This window comes from Ambystoma mexicanum, chromosome 6q (assembly GCF_040938575.1).
Source record: "Ambystoma mexicanum isolate Mex_15411 chromosome 6q, UKY_AmexF1_1, whole genome shotgun sequence".
Taxonomy (NCBI): domain Eukaryota; kingdom Metazoa; phylum Chordata; class Amphibia; order Caudata; family Ambystomatidae; genus Ambystoma; species Ambystoma mexicanum.
The window spans coordinates 819,112,922-819,134,527 of record NC_090937.1 but is presented as its reverse complement, the minus strand read 5'-3'; the positions used below and the strand labels follow the sequence as shown (position 1 = coordinate 819,134,527).

Genomic DNA, 21,606 nt, shown 5'->3' with positions numbered 1-21,606 from the left:
AAAAATAAATCTAGTTGAGTGATTGTAGCTCACTTGCTCTTAGGATTGAGTAAAGACAATTAACTAAGCTACCTTTGTATTGGAGGTGCTTGTGCGAGCATGTGTGAAGAGATTCAAAACGGTGGCAGCAAAAGCCAGTGTAATGCGCTACTGAGATCACAAGAAGTTGCTGGTATGGCCACTATGGATATATTCTCTGCAATACTTCCCTAAACTCTTATCCCGGGAACCTTCAACCGGGTCAACTTATATTGAGATGTGGTATATGCAGCTAAGGCAGCCAATTGGAAAATGAGGGAGTTGTGTACTAGGCTACTGTCTAACAGGTATAGCATTTATTTAACAACATAAGGCTCATTGCATAGTATTAAGTTGATTGTTTGCCTTTTACACCAAATCGCATATTGTTTCCAACTATTGAATGTGAGAAACCTGAAAGTGTCTCACCTGCTAGTCCCCGGGGATCTGTCATTCAGGTGGGCAGGACACAGCCATAGCTTTTAGATCCAGTTCCTGGGGGTGGACCAGTGCGGTAGGATCAACCGAATGGGGTGTCTTTGGGGAGTGGAAGTGGGACACCGGATGGCGACAAGTGGTATCCCCTTCCCTGTAACACCTTTACCCCATCCTACCAGGTAGGTTACTTAGTGACTCAACAACCCCCCCGCCCTTTTCGAACATAAATAATTTATCACAGACAATTCACTGTGAGAGAAAACAGACTAACACTGAGCCGTATACCCGACATGTCCCAATACAATGGTCAGGCAATGACCGATCATTACACACACACCTGATTTCCATCACACTTGCCCACACAGATAAAAGGTGGAGCACAAAAGCACACTCTGAGTGAGGCAAAGTTCACGAGGAAGCAACAGTTCCAAGATGACAGTTTAATACAATGCGAAAGACGTCGAGACCGAAGAGGATTTCAAGGAGGGAAGTGCCCTTGACCTTACCACCGAAAGAAGGTACATTTCATGAGCCTTCGAGAATAGGAAACTAAAGACCTGGAATCAAAGCTGAAGAGTCCTGCATTGTGTGTCGGAGGTACCCGAGGCTCTCCCGCGTTGACAGTCAAGGTAGCCGGTGAGTTGAGGAGACACCAGCCCAGTCTTTCTGGAAACCAAGGTTGCAAGTGGCAACATTGTATAAAGGAAATTGAAGAGAACACTGCATGAAGCGTATGTGGCAAGTGATGCGAATATAATTAATGCACTAAATGAGTGACTGAACTTTGAAGCTAAGACAGATATCGTAAACAGCGTGGTCAGGCACCATGTGGGTGCTTATTCGAAAATCCCAGCTAGGTATCCAACCCAAGGGGGACAAACGTAAAGGAAATTAATTGTATTGTAAAATCGAAGTGTTCCTGCAATGGGTCAAACCAAACCCTGTGTACATTTGAAAGTCTTCGATATTTGATGGAAATTGGTCCAAGCCCGGCTAAGGGTGACTAATTGTGTTACCAAGGGATCTGAGCCTGACTGAAGGAGATCCAGGGTGGACCGTGAGTCACCCGAAAGAATATCTTACGGACATTGTGAAAGAAAGGGATCTAAGCCCGGATGAGGGGGATCCAAAGAGAACGAACATTACATAAAAAAGTTCTGACCCCGACTGAGGGGGGGATCCGGATGAATAGTGAATCACCTAAAAGTGAATATTTGTGAAATTCCAAAGAGGAAAACAATTGTCATTTTTTTGTTTGGTTGCATCAGCCCCTCTAAATGAAGAGACTTTGAGAAGTAAAGAGACTTGCATACAGAAGGTGCTGATGCTAATGATTGAACTGTATCCTCGTGCTAAAGAAGCCAGAGACTGCTACGCTAGAGTGAACTGCCTTGTCCAGTGCTAAAAACGTGGGAAAGGGAGCGAAACGGCCTGAAAATCCAAACACATCATTTTGTACACTTCTTTCTTTTTCATAATATTATTCACCACACTATTTGTATTTTGAAGTAAGGATTGGCAATATGGAAGCACTGGTTCTAATGGTTACCTGCATGAACAGGATTTGTGAAGGATCGTCCTTTTGGTTATATTATGTTGATCCACCATTTGAGTGCATGGATGGCCTTTTATGTTACTACCGCCAGATCCTCCTAACACCACTTGCAAGCTATTCCTGCAATGGACTCATGTGTAGCCTGGCATGCAAGACCACGTGAATGCATGATGCCATCATTCCTAACATTTTCACAACTTTCTGCACTGCCACTTTGCTTGGCAGATGATGAAGGGGGAAACATTGCCAGGAATGTCTACATGCTTTCCTTGGACAGAATGGCCAAAGCCAGATTGGAGCCTATTTCTGCTCCTAGACACTTTATTTTGGATGGATTTAGGTTTAATGTGTGTACACTGCTGTGAGCCTTATGCATTGTCACAGTAGGAATGTTAGTTGGGTGTCTCTTAACTGCTTGGCATGGATCCCCGTCAGCCGGTTGCCCAAATAGTTGTACACATGGATCATTTGTCTGTGCAGCTCTGCTATGAACATAGGGAGTATCTTTGTGAATACATGTAATGCCAATACATGTGTGCTTTTCAGTTACTGTTATCGCAATAGATTTCAAACAAAGAAACATTCTAATTTTATAAATGTCAATTTTCTAACAATGGCTAGGCCGATGAAATGGTAGTGTAAATAACATACCACAAAAAAATGAAAGTATGCATCTTTAAGTCTCTCATTGGTTCAGCAATGCTATCACTTCTTGTAAAGTTGCCACCCTGAACCTTTACATTTCACAAATGTGTTTTCCAGTGTTTGGTCTAGGACAGGCCACAATGTTTTGTCTTTTGTGACGAATAGGAGGATGTCCTCCCCTCTTCCTTAAGGGGTGACCTTTCCCAGGAGGACAGGGCGGTGCGGGCCCAGTACAATAAACATTTGTTCTGATAGAACTGATATGTTTTATTGTGAAACCAATACACCTAATTCATTCCTACAGATTAAAGATCTATCTAGTATTGACATTGACTTGTTACATCTGAAACCGTGTACGGAGATGAAGAAGAGGACTGCGACAATGAAGATCACTCAGGTAAACCAAAGTTATAATTGGTTATTTATAATGCGGTGAATACCCAGGTTTCTAAGATTACACATCACAACCCAAAGACTACGGAACCTGCTCCAAATCAGCATCATACTTGCCCCCAAGCTCCTACAATTCAGAAAATAACTCAATTCCCACCTCTTCAAGGAATCTCTCTGCCTCAAAACCTAGGCCAGCACATCACCCCTTGTGCCACCCGACTCGCTAGACGCTTCCCTCTGTATCCCAGCCCCCACTGTATATCTCTTCTGTTTCCTCTGCAAGTGTAGAGTGATACAATAATCCTATGGCCAAAATGGGGTGCTGCCAGAGGACAGCATAAAGGGTTACAGTGTCAAGGGGCATTAAGTATAATTCCCACTGACTGCAAAAACAGCAGAACCCACCCAAAATGGAATTCTATCCAAACAGATGTTTCCTGCTCAGTCATCGCTTCAGGGGCATTTCCTGTGTGTATTTAAGCCGTGTGAGGTACTGGGTTGTTCTTAAACCAGTATCAATTAAATGCAGGCTCTTAATTGTCCCTTCATTTCTCTTTCCTTTGTCACATGATCTAGATTGGCCATTGAATCTGCAAAGGCATTTTTTGTGAACCTTGCCATTTTGAAGGTGCTGTAGTGAAAGGATGTCTAATATCAGGAATATCCTACTATTCTTGTGTCTCCTATGGGAAACAAGAGTTCCTTTTGGCATGTGTGAATGTCGATGTTTGATTGTGGAGAGAGAAATGGAGGGAGTCCTCTACTTGTGTAAATTCCTCTGGCAACTCCTCACTGTATTGCGATTTGGCAGTGAGTGCAGCCACTCTTTTCTGAGCATTTGGTGTCAATAACTATTCTTGCTGTGTGTTAGTGTCCTGTTTTTTAAATCTGTGTTTTTCAACACCCTGAACTTCACTGCCGAATGCTTCTGCGCCACACCTTTCGTCAAGTTTTTTTCAGCTGCCTGTTTCTCTGTACCCTGTTTCTGGGTGGTGTGCAAGTGTGAGCTTTCTGAAACTGATCCTTGGGTGTTGTCTTAGTTGTGCACTTAGACCCACAGGCATCAGTGATGGACTTACGGGTGGGCTGCAGCCCGACATGCTTCTGGCTCTTTGGCGTGTGGGTGTTTGGATATGGGGTGGCTTCTACCACAGTCGTTACCCTGCTATGTTATTTCTCCAGGTTGACCTTTGGGAATTCCTGCAAAGTTGGGGTTTGACTGAGAATGAGCCTTGGTGTTACTGTGTGCAGCACTGGTGTGTTTCATAGAGTATGGCCCTTTCAGGACCTTCTCTAATTTTGGAGTACATTCAGACTGTCCTCGGGGCCTACTAATTCCTCTTCCTTCTGTGATTCAACCTGTAAAATATCCAGTTCTCCATCTAGGGTTTCAAAGGTACCTGCTTTTTCAGCCTCCATGGCATATTCTGCCCAGCATTACTGTGAGGCTCTTTGGAGTTTTTGGTTTGAACTACTTAAAATCCTTGCAGGCCTCCTCAATGAGATAGCATGAAAAACAATGGGATGCACACCTTTTGGGGGTTAGTCCATGAGTATCTGGTGATGCTGTTAGGGCACAATTGAAATGGTGCCTTTTCTATCTGTGCTGGCAGTACTGGGTCATGAGATCACAAATGAAAAATGTAATATATGCCTTTGTCATGAAACCGGTCCTTACGCAAACTTCAGAGCCAAGCAACGGAGCCTCATTCACCCTTTGTTGCTGTTCTTCTAGGTGCCTCCACTCCATGACCAAACCGATGACTGGAAAATGTAATATGAGGTGCCATCAACTTTAACACACATTGGGGGGACCTGGGATAGAACATTGTGGGGATACACTGTAGGGACAGTTTGACACAAGTCAAGGCCTATCGTTTACCTTTCAGTGAACAACTTGTAATATTTCGGACAAACAATGGCGAACTATGCACAGCATGTTCATCTAAAGCAGATTGAAAAGACCTACATAAATATAGATCTATCTATCAAGGGAACAACAAAATGTCTTTTCAGGAATACTGATACACGCTGTACAGATACACGCCCTGAGGGCAGTCAAACTGTTACGGTCACTAAAACAGTTTCTTTGCAATAATTAGTCTCTTTACCCGGAGCCCTTTTGACTTGAGCTATGCAAACATTTAGTATTAAAAGCACTGAGACCCACCTCTGCTGTCTTGCCAGGAATAAAACTGGTAATGCTTAGATTACATGTATGTTTCTGCAGTAACTGCCCATCTCACACAGCTATCCTGCAGGCTGAAGTTCCCATTGCCAGATGAAACAAAGTTTACCTCTACAGTGCAGGGAGTCACGCAGTCCAGGTGCAATCATAATTCATATGCAAGCCTCTCACAGCTCATGGCAGTAACTTCTCTTAACTTTTTGCCCAATCATTTATGGCAATATCCAGTTAGTGTGAAACGGTCATTCCAACTATTCAAACAGTACTCCAAAAATAGTAAGAGTCTCTGAAAATGACAAATCTCTCAAGTACTGGTACCGTTTTAACTGTTTTCCTAAATATACTTGCACCGTCAAATGTGAACTCTGCAGCAGAGTGGATTTTGTGCTACAAACTTGGTGAATGAGCAGAACACTAAAGTGTCCATTAATGCAGACGCCGAAGCTGTCCCACAAAAAACATTGTTGGATTATTTTGTCGTATGCTACGTAGCTGGTACGTAGTGTACCAAAATGTTGATTCTATGATGGGGTGCAACACAAGTGGAAAGACTCAGCTACTGTGCCTTGATGCATTGTTGAGTGAACTAAAGGCAAGGGTGATGGAAGGTACACAGTCCTTCGAGACATTACATCAAAAGGTGGATTTAGCACAACCATCATCCTGGCCATCAGAAATTCTCTACACATCATTAACAAGGGAAAAACGTGACTTCTGGTGCCCCTTCACCTCTCTGTTACCATTAATATGGTTGACAACAAAGCACTCTGAGATGTACAGGCCTTGATCAATCCTGCCTGGGTTCACCATCTACATCACCAACAGAAACCAGCATTCTTAGATGGCTAGTAACTGGTTCCCCTAGCACCCAGGAATCCATCTTCTGGTCGGTCATCTTAATCCTATGCATGGAATCACTTGGAGAGCATTTGGCAAATCACAAATTCAAGATGCACCAATAGGCTGAGAACCCGCAATTCTCTAACGCAAAATAGAATTCAACCAAGCACACCCAAACCCAGAACTAGTTTAATGACATGAAGCTCAATGGATTCACCCCACAGCTCACTCCCAGTACAAAGTGACTTGGATTCACGTTTAACGGTGGCCTCTCCTTTAATACAAATGGATATGCATATCAAAACATCTCCGATAGCATATATTAGCTTACTATGCAGCATAATATCCAAACATTTATCTGAACAACAGACCTTAGAAACATCAAAGAGGTCCGTGTCCTTGATGGGGGCAACACCATTCTCTCTGGTACCATGGCACTATTAAGGACCTTTCACCAAGCTCTAGGCCAGTCTCCTCCATTATGCAACAACATTTGTCTGCATAGTGCAGACCTTCAAGAAGCTGCTCTTGTTGCCACTCTGGGCCCACATCCACTTCAAGGTACCCTGCATCACTCACAAGGCAGTGCAGAAAAGTTATCCTTTGCTGGAGACCAAAACAAGGCAACATCAGCAGAATGAAAAACAGGAAATGCACACAAAACAAAGAAAGCCAGTGCTGAGAGAACAACCCAAGACTCTACTCTTCAAAAAAGATATTCCAAAATACAGATCACAGGATCTAGGCCTATTGCCTTACCCAGACGTGGTCATCACACCTCCCCCACTACCTACTGTGTGGGGTGCTCTATTGCTGATTTTCTAGGTTTGCGCAATAGACAACCCTAGGACATTTACAGCATTGTGATTCTGAATGCTTTTGGGACAGGTAGTAAAGAAATGTAAGAGAGGCACCATAGTGGGTGGAGACAGGGCACTTTGAAGAATCGTGGGATTCCGTCACTTCTCCCCAGGAGGGAGCCTTTCCCTGTGAGGCTAGGGAGGTGAGCCCACTATGCAATGCCCTCCCTAGGGGTAGAGGCAAGCGGGACCTAACCGGGAGATACTAGCCCTCTGGGGACAAGGACTCCTGTTCTAATAAAGACCTCCCTAAATCGCACATTAATCCCCCCTTACAGACAACTTCAGAAGAAATGGAAGGAGAATTCCTCAGAGTCTACCATTGTCATTCAAGTCCATTAGTGATACCTTCAAAGGAAATCTCATGTAATACTGGAATGAAGAAAACACAGGGCGCAACAGAGTCTGAGAACAACAGAGGAAAAGGACTTTTGACAGTCTGCTGGGGAAGCCATATGGCAACGTCATGAAACCAACTGGCTGGGATTTTGCAGTGAAAAGCAGGAAAGTTCAAATCAGCTGGGCGAGAGCTCATGAGGAAAGACAGGACAGGCAGCGTCTGAAGCTGGAGCAGTGTGTGGGTGTTGAGTACAACGCTTGGCACAGTGGAAAGCAAGTGGCGCGAGAGACCAAGAGGAGCATTCAGTATCCAAAGCCAGAAAGGAGTTCACAATGTCGATACCATTTTCCCTGGAGCAGCTTGGAACTAAGGAAGGAATGGAGAGACCGTCCGAAGAAACGAGGAAGGAACAGGGTCAGCCTGACCGGAAGAGGTCCCAGTTGCATGCAAGCCTGATGACATTATCCCTGGGGAATAGAGCTAACAGGGAAAACGGGAGACCCGGCAGGGGGACAGAGTAATAATTGGAACCCTCATACTTGTCCCAGTTCTGATGAACGAGTGAGAATACTTAAGGAAAGCAAGAATTATTACTGGAATGCTCATATGCGTCCACTTCCAATAAAGAAGTGAGAATACCTGAAGAAAAAAAGAAAATAATTACTGGAATGCTTATACTCTTCCCAGTTCAAATAAAGGATCGAGAATACTTGAAGAAAGAGAGAATCATTGCTGGAATGCTCTGTCATGAGATGAGTATAATTATAACTATACTCATCGCAGGCCAGATAAAGGAATGAGAATACTTGAAGAAAGAGCGAATAATGCAAGGGTGCAAAAGGAGGAGGTTGACACAAATGTGTCATATTTGTGGGCAAAGACTTTTATTCAATGAAAGAGAGAAATGAAAACATACCTATCCTTATTTCTGGGCAGGAGGCTTCCCTGCTTCAACTAAAAGATTTAAGTTGACTGTCAGGATATCTGTTCACTCAGAATGCCCACCGGCCTGGGTCATGAAAACCTTGCTTCTGACCCTCACACTAAAAACTATAACTAAAGTAGTATCGTTCTTGCCGATCCCAGGGGAATTACTTCCTTCTCCTGGGTTCAAGTTCCTTGTTTGTTGCAACAGTTGTATTCAGTTCAAAACAATTACGTGTCTCACACGCTGTCAGGGGAATAGATCCCATCCCCTGCTAGTAATATTCCAGACAATACTTCTGACGTGGTATTAGGGGAATGACTGACTCCCTTTCCCTGATAGTACATTCTGGTACTCCTTCCAAGACCCCTTTCTGACCTTACTGCCGGTCTGAGTTATCTGCACCTTCAAACAGCCTGGTGGAAATGTCTCCCTTCCCCAGGTCTTCTTGGACTTTCAACCGTTTTTCGGCTTCCAGGAGAATGACTCCCTTCTTCTAGTATCTAGCTCGCAGTTCATCAGAACCAGGGCAACTGACTCTCTACCCCTGGCCTTCTTTCCATCAGGCTTCATACCTTTTCACCCAATTCTGGTTTACCTCTACTTTGTCTTGGCCCACTTGGTTCACCTTCTGCCAAGTACGGCCACAAGGAAGATGACTGGTATCTCTGATATTGGGTCTCAGACCTTAGTTTCTCTTTTGCCTCTTCTTTGAGTTGGCCCACTTGGCTCACTAGCCTACCAAGTACTGCCACAAGGAATATGACTCAAATCTGTTGCTTGTTCTTTATTCTTGGGATCCTCAACCCTTTTCTGATGGTTAGTGTCCTTGGGGCTACCACCAACACAAGGAAGACATCCTCAGATTCAAAGGTCCCACTCTCTCACATTGGGGTCCTTGACCCTTCTCTTGTGATCAGTGGTTTTGGCACTGCATGAGGAAGATTCCCTCTTATGCACAGTTCACTTGTACTTGCTTTTAAATTAGGGGACTGCTGCATGAAATGTTTACCTATGTGCAGTTATTCGGTTTCCAGCACCCTCATGCCACCACCGGTCATCCCTTGCCAGGCTCTGGTCTCTGCTGGAGTCTGTACTGTCCTTGTTTCGATCTTCCGGCGTCTTTCGATGGTGCCTGGGTCGCTGCAGCGGCTCCTTGCAGTTTCTGCACCCGTTACGGACTTCACAGTCCACCTCCTCCTGGAGGTCATGCTACTGCCTCGCTAGCTTCTTGCAGGGTCTTGAGTCAGACCTGCTAGAGACGCATCTCCTCTTATGGCATACCGGTCTCCAGACCTTTAAATATCCTGCGCCGAAAAGTTTCCACAAACATGGTTGCTCCAGGGACAGCTTGAAATCATGCCAAGTCCCTCTACAGTTTTTAAAGTCAGGTATGTTTCTTCCTGGAAGGCTAGAACACTCCTCCGAGTTCACGGAATTGCTGCTCTTCCATCCGTGTATCCTCTTTGTGTCAGTACCTGCCTCCCAGGTATTCTTCTGCATCATCATCTCAGTACTAGAGTCAGTAAATGGTACAATGCTACATTAGCAAATGGAAGTGTTACTAAGTGGAGGCTGGTTAGAAGATGTTAAAGGGTATGGGAACATTAGGTTGGGGATATTGTGCTTAAGTCTACAAAGGTGTTTGTCGTCCTCCTCTGAGGGAAGGGGACGGGGGGGTCCCTACCCATGAGATCCTCCTGCATTGTACCACCTACAGGGGGACTATCAGTTAGCAGTATCGCCTCCCTGGCCTCATGGAAAGGCACTCCCCCTCAGGGAGAAGTGACGACATCTGATGAATCGTAACAATTACTGGAATGCTTATACTCGTCCCAGTCCTGATAAAAGAGTGAGAAAACTAGAAGAAACAGAGTCCTAATTGGAACGCTCATTCATCCGAGTCAAGGCAAAGGGCCTCATTAGAAGTTGGGAAGTGTGGTAAAATGCAGCGGTAATACCGTATACTGCCGCATTACCGCACTGCCCAACTTAAGTTTGGCGGTAAGTTGGAGGATTCACCTCCAACTATGAGCTGAAGGTAAATCTGCCACCTTTCTGCCAAATTTCAACAGAATCACCACTCCGGTAATTCCACCAAAATCCCCCAATTAAATGGGGACTAACACCACCAAGACCACCACTTGTATTCCGGCGTTAATACTGCCAGAGCAAGTGGCAGTAACGGTATTAAAGTTCAGTTCCATTGCTGCGGATTTACTGCCGAGAAACCACCAAACTCGCAATGAGCCCCAAAGTCTTAAGAATACTCCATCAGAAACAAACATTCCTAGGCTACTTTAAAAACGCTGGTAAAAACGTGGCTGTTTGATTAATACGACTAATGCCCATTTCAAATGTATCTGTTAACTCTTTACCAAACGCCTGTGATACGCCAGGGTCTGGGTGTTACAAACATGTCAAATAAATAAAGGAAGAGAAAGAACCATTACTGGAACGCTCATAATAGTCCCAGACATGGATTAAATATTCAGTCTACTAGAGGAGAGTGGATATAATTACCGGAACATTTCTGCCAAGAACTGTTGGAACATACCTTGCTCAACTGACGCTGGTGGAAGAACCATGTAACAGGAGAAGGGAGTCAATCTCCTGTTCTTAAGTTATTCTAAATAGTGGTGGGGTCAAAGTAAGTTAGTTTTTGACAGAGGACTCAAATTGCTTTGGACTTTCATTGACGACTGTCGAGCATCCAATTCGTTTTGTTGGGTAGGAAAGACCTGTAGCTTAGGGAAAGTTAGGAGTTTGCACTCTAGTCAGTTAATAAAATATCACTAACATGGAAAGTCGGAGTACGTGTCATCCTTCTGACCCACCACAGCACATACAATTTAAAACAAATACTATGCATTGTGGCCTCTTTGGAGGACGTAAACATCATTATTGATGGAACAATTAAAAATCAGGCTTGATCATATAATGTTATGTGTACAGTATGAGTTCTAGTGTTCACGTACATTCAAAGTCGCCACATCAAATGCAATGTGAAAGGGGGTGATAATCTGGAGCTTCCTACTCTTGGCTCAGACAGATGAGCTAATTGACCAATAGCTAATGGGTGGCAGGCTAATGCAGGTTCTCTTGGACACTTAGCATGGCAGGGCCCAGCACACTAACTTACACCGTGCTAAACCGTAATGTAAATTACCAAAACGAGGTCGAGTGGGTGAATAGCGTCAATAATCTAAAGAATATATTTAAGGCTGGAAAGTTAAAAAGCATAAACGTCAGATGAGCACCAAATTGATGCAAAATATCAGTGAAGGTCGGCGATAAGCTTTGTTTTGGTCTCATAGGGGATCAATTGTGGCACACAACCAAGGACACTAATGAACAGCGCACAGAACCACAAGTTGTTGACAGCTGTGGTTACACACATGCCCAAAATACAACAAAAGTTACACATGAGGCTTAGGAATACATTAAAAATGTTTTGTCAAACGTAAGGTATTTTACATTATACTGGACATTTTGCATTACTTTCATCATTAGGTTGGATGGTTAGCTCAGGGTCAACTCGTTTGTCTTGGAAGCAAGATAACACAACACAGGTTCGAATCCCGGTCTCACACTTAGAAACTGGTCTCCAGCGTTATAAAAGAACAATTATAAGGCCTATTTTCGCCTAACTTTTAGCTAGATGCGGTGAACTGTGTCTTCAATGTCTGATATTCTTATTTAATATTTTGTCCAAAGTGCATGTCTGAAGAAGCTACCTGTAAAGGAAGTTTGTTCTACATAAGCAAAGAAAATGTTGGAAATCCTGTGATGGGAACACTGATAAATTACTTACCACAATCATCTCAGAAGGCTCTAAAACAATGCATTCACAGCCACGCCTGAAGCTTCCTGCAGACCGCTTGCCAAAACTGCGGAAACATAAAACAAACAGTCCACAGTCAATCTCAGCAAAATCAGAGCTGCAAGTAATCCCAAACGAGCGATCAAGCGCCCCCCAAGACCATTAGAAGCATACGAAAAAGAGCACATATCCTGCAGGAACCGGAGTATCGTGAGAAGGATTTGGTTTCCCTCCAGATCAGAGATTACCGCAGCAAAGTTTGCAATTGCTAATGCATTCTTGATCCTCGAGAAGCTACTGACGCTGCAACAATAATGAAGTTCGACCCAAGGATCCAATTCTCAATTAAGTTCTCATTTGAAAAACTCTGGCGTGCCTAAGAAATAAAGACCTTGGTCATGGGCAATTGTTTGCAAGCATCGCTAGATTTGACACACTGTCTTTATGGCAATGCTGTGGGTTAAGCCCTCGATGAGCATATACCGTTATGGAACCAATAACATTAAACTGAGCTGTCAGCTTTGTCAAACCCAATGAGGAAAGAATGTTTCATTCACGTTTTGACTTTGGAAAGCATAAGCACATTCAAGTCGCTGTCTTCAAACAGAACATAAATAGATCTTTAGAGGTATACCTCAACAATGAGGAGCTCCGAGTGACAAGTGAAAAAGAACGAGCAATAAAAGCAAACCACTTTGCCGTTTACAGTAACCTAGCCACACTTGACTACCAACGCTTTCTTTGCCTCCCCCAAACCCCCCTACACGTTCTCTACATGTGTCAATACTAGAGGGGATTGAGAGGGAAACGATTAACATGGATTGGGAAAAAACTAAATGGCATTGTGGTATGGTAATGGGACTTGTATAGCGCAATTAGCTTAGCAGAGGTATCAAGGCATTGAGGCAATCCAGGGAACAGAAAGGTCTTTAAATTCTGTTTGAACGGCAAACGCTTTCCCAGCTAAGGGATGCAGAAGGACAAAGCGTTCCACAGTTTTGCAGCTTGCACAGAGAAAGATTGGCAGGCCCAAATTTGATATTTGAACCGGCGATGGTAGGTATGCCAGGTGAGGATGACCTTAGCGTTAGGTGGGTTTCTACAAGACAGATTGGTTTCTAAGAAAAGCAGGGCCAGGATTGTAATAAGCTTCATGTACAATGCAACGCAAGAGGACTTCTATATGCTATACCCAATGAGTCCCAATGAGATATGATCTCTGAAGCATAACCTTGCAGCCATATTTTAAATTAACTGAAGCCTGTGCAAACGTGTTTTTGGAAGTCATAAATCTATTGAATTGCAATAATTAAATGACTGGAAATAAAAGCATTGACTATCTGAACTCTGAGGAAATTAAAAGTAAGACGAGAATCTTCTGAGACTCCAGAGATAAATAAATCATCCATTCCATTTGGGAGACACCAGTCCAGTTTTGACTAACTTTGTAAACCCAGGACTACAAATCAAAGAATGAATACAAGTCCTAGAACGAAAAGTTAAAACTAGCACTTCACTACCATCTTCCGCATGGAATGGATAATGATGGCATGTATGAGAATTATATATGTTTTTGACGTCCAACAAGGCCAGCATAACCTTTCCTCCGAAAGTTTTAAAAAAAAATGAAATGCTGAAGATTTGCTTTGGCAGCCGAGCTCCTTGTGTGTAACGTAAAGAAAAGTGGTCTTGTTTAGCCCAACTGCTACCGTTTTGGCAGCCTCTTGGCGCTAGGTCTCACGAATGATTGGGTGGGACACGTCAGTGGGAGGAGAGATAAAATCTCAAGTGCTAGGGAGTGCAGCTCAGAAGATCCAATTTGCGCCAAAATGTGCTCTTTGTTCACTTCATCTTAATGAGTTTTCAAAAAAAGGGATGCAGCAGCTCTGTGTGCCCCTTATATGATCCCTGTGTGTTTCAATGAGGTACACCGGTAGTTTCCATTTTATCCGGTAATAACAATACTACCCATTATCCATTGTTAAGAAGCAAGAGCATCTGACATCTTAAAATCATGTACTGCAATGCCTACATTTTACCTTGCTCTTCACCATGCTTACTTAACATTGTGAACACATGCGTCTATCACATTGTATTGCCCACTACGATCTGTGACTACAGCACATGAATCCGACTATTGCCTATCCTCACTAGCGAACTTAGAACCTCTGAATAGTGATTTTACCCTTATCCTAGTCCACTGTGCCCTAATCAAGTGACCGCCTACTGTGCCAGCTTGGGTTCCTATGTTCTCAGCCTACCTATCTACACTTCACAGTATATGGTACAACATCCTCTGCTCCAGCAGAATGCATTTTAGCACGACTCTATCGACATATGTCCCACTGCTGTTATTACAATTAATACTGGCAACTATGGACTACCCTGCCCTACGCTCCACAGAAACTCTAGGCTTCATGCTAGACTCTCTGCCCTCTACGAACCGCAGTTACCTAGCAACGCCTATTTGAACCGTCGCACCATCCCCATAAACCAGACTAGGAGCATAACGCAACCTAACCCACAATTACCTGTTAACACCTTAACGAAAAAACCCACCCTGGTAACCACTAACACCAACTGTCCACCCAAAACAACTTTCATAACAGGAGCACTGATTAGTGCAAGATCAGTCGTGGCCCACGCCACTGAAATAGCTGACCTCCTCACATTAGATAACCTCGACCTCCTAGCAGTCACAGAAACCTGGTTACACGACGCAGCAGGTCTAGCCCTCTCCCTAGCAATACCCAAAGAGTACCAACTACTAAGACTAGACCGCCCTAACGCCAGAGGTGGTGGCTTAGCCATCATCGCCAAATCCAACCTGAATGTAAGGTTAACACCAATGCCCACCCTAAAATCCTGCGAACCTCTGACCGCTAAATTACAGATATCCCCATGCCAAACCCTATCTATCTCATTTACAGGCCACAAGGGCCCTTAGGCCTATTCGAAGAGTAATTATCTAGCCTTTTAGCGAGTAACACAAAAAAGGCATCCCAGACAATGATCCTTGGTGATCTAAACCTAGGTCTTAACGACCCAGATGACAAACAAGCACAAGCTATTTCTACCATGCTTGAGGGACATGGCCTCACCCAAAAAGTTCTCACCCCCCCACCCACGACAAAGGGAGATTATTAAACTGGGTAGCCACTTCCAACTGCCCTACTACCATCACCAAAATCACACCCCAGCCTTGGACTGACCACTTCCTCATTAACTTCTACTTAACATTTAACAAGATGCCCAGAACTGAAAAAATAATGGCACCAATCTGTTCCCACTAGATCGAGTAAAAACATCACACCTGACAATATCTTGACACTATGATCAAAATATACAAGGACACCATGGCCATAGCCATGGACACCGTTGCCCCACTGAAGAAATGTAAAAGCAAACAACAATCCCACCTCAATACTTGGTTCACCCCCCACCTAAAAGAACTGAGATTGGAAAAAAGGAAGCTTGAAACTATGGCATCACACCCCTTTTAGTTGAAAATAAACTTAAACTCAAACTGCGCTACTAACTACAAGAAAGCAATCATCCAAGCTAAAAAAGAAGTCTATAACGACAGAATCTCAAAAGCATGTTCCAATACAAAGGAATTATTTTTCCCTTAACTCATTTTCACATCTTGATTCACTAATTCTTTGTTTGGGAGTATTCCCTGTTCCTCTTCCGTCCCCTCCTGACATACTAAGTGTGCCTCTCCCCTCTCCTCACCGGCCCACTTAAAGCACTGGGTAAAGCTACATCCTTGCTTGTCCTGGACAAGCAGGATGTAGCTTGTTGAACTAAGCAGGCACCATACCCGCACTTGGCTTCGACGTAATGACCTCTGAAACCTGAGACCCTGTGTATTGTGATCTGATGGCTTACATACCCCTCCACTCTTACATGTAAAAATGTACATAATGTATTTACTGTTTATAATATGTCACCCTTCTATCCTCACATGTAAAGAATGTACATAATGTAGTTACTGTATATAATATATATCAACAACCGTAATTTGCAACCTGTTATTCTTTGCGCCCAGCTACTCAAGGGTTATCTGGCGCCCTATAAATAAACAAACAAACATACATGTCTTAAAGCACTATGTAAAAACATGTTTTAATAAAAAAGTAAAAGTCCTGATGGGTATTCATTTTAAAATGAGACCACTCTAATGGTTTACTGCAGGTTTCTGTAAACTCTGGCTCAACAGATGTTTTGGACTACAACTCGCATCATCCTTAGCCAGGCATAGTCCATGGTGACGGATCAGGGCAGTCTCATTCCAAAAAATATTGAGAGCTACAGGTTGCAGACCCCTGGGCTAGTGTAAACATTTCATTTGTGTGTAAATACTTGCTGCAATGCGTAGGGGGATGCCAGTGCCTTAAGTGGCACTGCTAAATGAGCCGGAGCTTGTCAGAGGGGCGTGGCTTGATGGGGCAGCAGGCCGCCACACCCCACTGACAAGCCCGGCTCAATGGGCTACTGGCGCCCCTGCCAGGCAGCCTTTTCTAGAGATCAGCACCCTCTCCGCATGGGGGAGAGGGTGCAGATCTCTGCATTTATTTTCTATCGGCTTCCCTGGCAGGGGACAGCGCCTTGCCTATTCAGCCTTAGTGGTGACGCTGCCGCTCACCAGCTGGGGGGGAATGGGAGCGTCACCAGTGAGGCTGAAATGGTGAGGCCTGAAGACAAACTCCTGTGAATGTGCAGGAGCTTCAGTATTTAGAAAACAGGGCCTCTGCTTCATCATCCTCACGTTTCTCTCCATAATGGTGGCGCTGACCCACGGGCATATCTTCACTGAAGGGATGCCTCGCAGGTGCGGTGCCACCATTATGGATCACAGGTATTTTTTCTGAAGCCTGAAGCTCTCGGGCTTTATAAAAAAATCCTTGTTATGTAGTGGCCGGGGCTGCCAGGGGAGACTAGTGGGCCCCAGCAGGGCCCCGCCTCAAAACAAGATTTTGGAGCTTGCTGGGGCTCGGCCCCAGCCCATTGAAAGGCCTGCCAATATGAGCCATTTCAGGGTACCCGGTTCACTAGTCTATGGCTCTGAGCTCCAAGTGTCTCGTCTTTCAGCCCGCCAACCTACGTTCGAGACCCAGCTCCTCTCTGCGCTCCTTTCACAAATACCGGCTGCAGGCAGCAAAGTATTGTGTATTTAAATTCCTTAAATATACATGGGTGAGGATGTCTGTCTTTTCTAAAAAAGTGGGTGGGCGACGTCCTCCCGCGAGTTCCCTCGACCTGTGCCCTGCATGCACCCAAGGAACAGACCAAAGCACACCTGTGGGCTTTGTTGTAGTGCCCACAACAACATACTGCTCTGCCAAGGCACCTCCACACGGATCTGTTGCACCAGTCTCTGCTGTTCCATAACTAGGATCCAGACACAACTACGCACCACTCTCTGGGATCCCCCTCTGGTACCCCTGTGATGTTCCCTTGTGCCCCCCTTCCTTGTCGTACACAAGTGTGGCACATTTTGTTTGATTCTTCTACCCTGCTCCCCCTCCAGCATACTTCTGCAGGAGTCTGTCCTGATACATTCTGGTTTCACCATCACCGTCTTGTGGCCAATGCTGGATTCAACTTTTATGGGGTTCATTGATTCACAGTGTGTCACCCTTTCTCAACTTTCATGCCGGACTTCCTTTGCATCCTATGCTCACGGTGGCCCTGAAACGTGCTGTTCCCTTCTTCATCTTGTATCCTGGCTTTCAACATTATCTGTTACTACTGACTTCTGCAATTGTATTCGCTCTCCCCTCTTGCTTCTCCACTCTTTTGACTGTTTACTCTCTGTTCTCTCCTCCTCTCCCTTTCTCCCTTTTCCCACCCCACCTCCAGCACTATCTGAAATGGTGTCGGGCCTAGTGCTATAGTCGCTTGTTTTGTTCCTCCCCTCCCTTTCTGCACACCTCTCCCTCACCTTTTGTTTTTCTCACGGTCTAACAGAAATGTCGTGAGGCCTAGTACGGTAGTCGTCTGTCTGTTTCCATTTCCTTCCCACTCTCCCCCTCCCTTCCTTATCTATGCCTTAGCACTACTCAGGCCGAGTACGAGAGTTAATTTCACATCCTTATTGTTCATGGCCTGTAAGAATGTCATTGTATTTCCCCTTGTTCCCTCCCTGGCCTTCAAGCGCTTTGAAACACATTGTGTATAGGCGCTATCTGAATAAAATATATCATAACAATGTTAGTACACAATAAAATGTATAAACACTGATAAAATTACCACAAAATAAAGTAAAATAGCAACAGAAACGTTAAAAAAAGTATATCAAAACTGTGAGCCTTATCTTATAATGCCCAAAAGATCATTACTTGTAAAGAATGCTACGTTTATCACACAGGTAACAAAGTTAATTGTGTATGACAGTGTACGCAAATGGATGGAATCATACTAACATCACATGGTTGATTTCTAAAGGCAAAAGATAATTTCAGATGTTCTGTATGGTGAAACCTGGAATGAGCATTGTGCATAATATTGGAATACTCAGAAGACACACAAGTGTCCATGGTCGGGTAGATGTAAAGATGGACACTCCAGGGGGAGAAGGATTCCGCAGGGTTGCAGGAAACAGATGAGCGTATGGTCATTCAGACACTGTAGGTGCATCAGGGGAATCTATTCTTATATAAAGGATACATTAATCATGCTTTACAAATAATTTCCTTTCAAATATCATTGGTTAGCTACCTATTTTTTGAATGTCACGCATTTCTTGTAATTTATTTCCCACCACCCGGCTTAGTATACACACTCTACCAGCATGCATCATTTAAAATGAAAAGTTTGAAATCCGTTAGCAAAATTGACTCCAACATGATCCACTTAAAACTACCCCTTTTGTGCTTGCTTTTTTACCTTTTTGGCCCATATGATAAAATATTCTTATTTTTACATGCAGTCTCCAAACATTGATGTTTTCTCTTTTTCATTGTCTTGAAGCACTTTCAACCGAGAGGGGCGGACATGATGATAACCACCTCTGATGTTTAGATTGCACTCCCGGACTTTTTTTCTTCTTTTTCTGCAAGTATCAAATTTACAGATACACTTTCTTCTTCCATTTTTTTCCAGCATCCTTCTTAAATGTTCAGTACTGTGGGGAACTTTGACGAGAAAGACCAACCCCTGTAGTAAACGGACAACATTAAGTGCCCTATAGAGCGAGAGAGGCACCGTTTACAAAACTATGCCTCCTGTCGAGTTGCGCATGTTGCTCATTGCCAGGATGAGTAGTGTGCTCCTGTAAAATGGAGGTGGAAGTAACTGCATGCACACCTGAGAGATGAACTGCAACCATTTCAGAGGCCTTAAAAAGTAATTGCAGAGACCGGCTTGTCAATGCCGAATACACTAGAGAACTGCATACATTTAAACAGAAACGTTCTACATGGTAAAGGCTTGATTTCACGCTTTAAAGAGACAAATGCTAATCATGTATTGATTCTAATATTATTGCCTGATCAGTATGTACGGCCATGCAGAGAAATGCATATGGAAGTTGGAACTGTTGCCATATGTAGAAAAATACTGAGGCCAAAGCATCTGGAGTTTGGATATAAGAAATAAATGCAGCCTGGATCCTAGAACACTTATTTTCACATCCCTGAAGCTTAAAAAGAACTTGATTTCTCAGCATATACCTATGATGCAGATGTCCTGGGTAGAGACATTTTAAAATGTGTTCCTTTACTTTCAATGGTGAACTCTTGTGAAAACGTAATTATAGAGCAAGAGGTGCACTTGTGAATTCTAATAGAAAATTACCTTTTATTCATTTTCAATCATTGCCTCTTGATTTATAGGCATTTAATTTGATTTTGAATAACATTGAATTTTATTTAACTTGAAATGGAACATGCCTCAACAAGTCAACAGGATTCTCCTCACTCCAGCAGCCACAACCTTAGGAATATTTGTCATAGAACCACAGATCATGACTTAAGACTTTAGTTCAAGTAAGACTTGCATGCAGAGCAGGGCTTCTTCAAACCGATTTAAAGTAAACATGGTTTTACGACTAGAGTCTGGAAAAAAAAGTCATGTTGAGCTTATGATGTCAATGAAATGGAAGAGAGCCCACTTTCCAGGGGTCACCAGTGGCACCTGCAGTACGAAATTGGCATTCATTTGACTTCAAATTCTTGTAAAATGGAAGAAAATATGGGTGTGCATTTGAAGTAAAAAAATGCAACCACTTGAAAAATCATCTCTTTAGAAACAAAGGTCCTACCATCTTAAAACAAATTGCAGATCATAGCTAAAAATTATTTCTTATAACCTACATAAAAATCGCCTGGGTCGAAATGGGACAAAATTAAAATAAATGAGTATCTCTGAAAATACTAGAACGTTTAACGTCTTGAATTGTTCCTTCTAATTTACAAATTATATTTATCTATATTTTATTAAACTCGCACAGTCACATCCAAAGTTACATTAAAATAAAGGACAGGCCTCTTTATAACAGGAGAAGTGAAATTCCCATCCACCTTTGCAGTCATGGAACTGGTGAAAGCTGCACCTTAGTTAGAAGATGTGGGCAGGAGCTGAAGATATAAAATAGCTTGCACACAGAATGGAGGGATTATTAATATTGGGAGATAAAAACTGAAGAATACTTCTGAATACAACTGAAAAGAGGCGTCTGGGGAAGAGAGGCGAGACTCATTGGCAACTGGTTTCCAGGCATGCCGTAGAGAAGAGCTCTTTCAGGAACCTGGGAGCAGGCTATTGGAAATTGGTTTCCAGGCATCAAGCTGAAAAGGACTTTGCTGATGCATCAGCTCCAGATTGAAGGTCCAAGCAGTTTCTCCAAAAATAAGAATCTGCATTTGAAATGAAAGTACAGAAAACCCAATATGACTCCAAATTGCTGATAGTATTATATATGCTAAAACAAAGGGGCTGGGAATCAAAGGGGAGAATGGCAATGTGACAAAGACACAGGAAGCGTGTTAAATATGGTGCCCTGTAGCCCCCAATTTGAATTTAGTACCACAGAGAGATGTCAATTCCTTAAAATGCAATGCATTTTTGTATTGAGAAGTGCAATTTAAAATGGACAGCCTTTGGTGCGACTTAAATGCAGGAGTGTTTTTGCCAAATTAAGCACCATTCAATAGAATCCCTGGCTCATGCCAAAATAGAATCACACAGGCCATAGCGTTCTCATGAAATACTATTGCCTAATGTGATATCAGGCATATTTGCGGCTGATGTAAGTCTAGTCATAAATTATATGTTCACACAACAGAAATGAGTACAGAAAATTCATCCTATTCATGGAAAATCATGCAAAGCGTTAAACCCCTGAAGTCGCTTATCTTGAAAAATGCACCGTTACTGGAGAATATTACACTTCCGGCCCAAAAACTCAGAGCGGAAGGCAAAGAAATAGAAAAAGATTGAAAACTATGCATCTATATAGATTGAAAGCTACATACACATGTTCACAGAAAGATGAACATTTTGAAAAGACCAAACGTGTTCATAGAAGAGTGTATTTTCCTAATCCATACTTGTAGGAGTCCGTTGTTATTTGTTCT

The 21,606-nt window shown here is 43.3% G+C and overlaps 1 protein-coding gene across 10 annotated transcripts in view; it reads right to left on the bottom strand.

Moving 5' to 3' along the window:
* RAPGEF2 (Rap guanine nucleotide exchange factor 2) overlaps positions 1 to 21,606 on the bottom strand; it is a 1,671,940-nt gene that overhangs the window by 684,873 nt on the left and 965,461 nt on the right. For all 10 annotated transcript variants that reach the window (XM_069631345.1, XM_069631346.1, XM_069631352.1 and 7 more), the window contains one exon: positions 12,017 to 12,092. In XM_069631345.1, the coding sequence (XP_069487446.1) occupies positions 12,017 to 12,092 (76 nt within the window). The remainder of the gene's footprint in view (positions 1 to 12,016; positions 12,093 to 21,606) is intronic.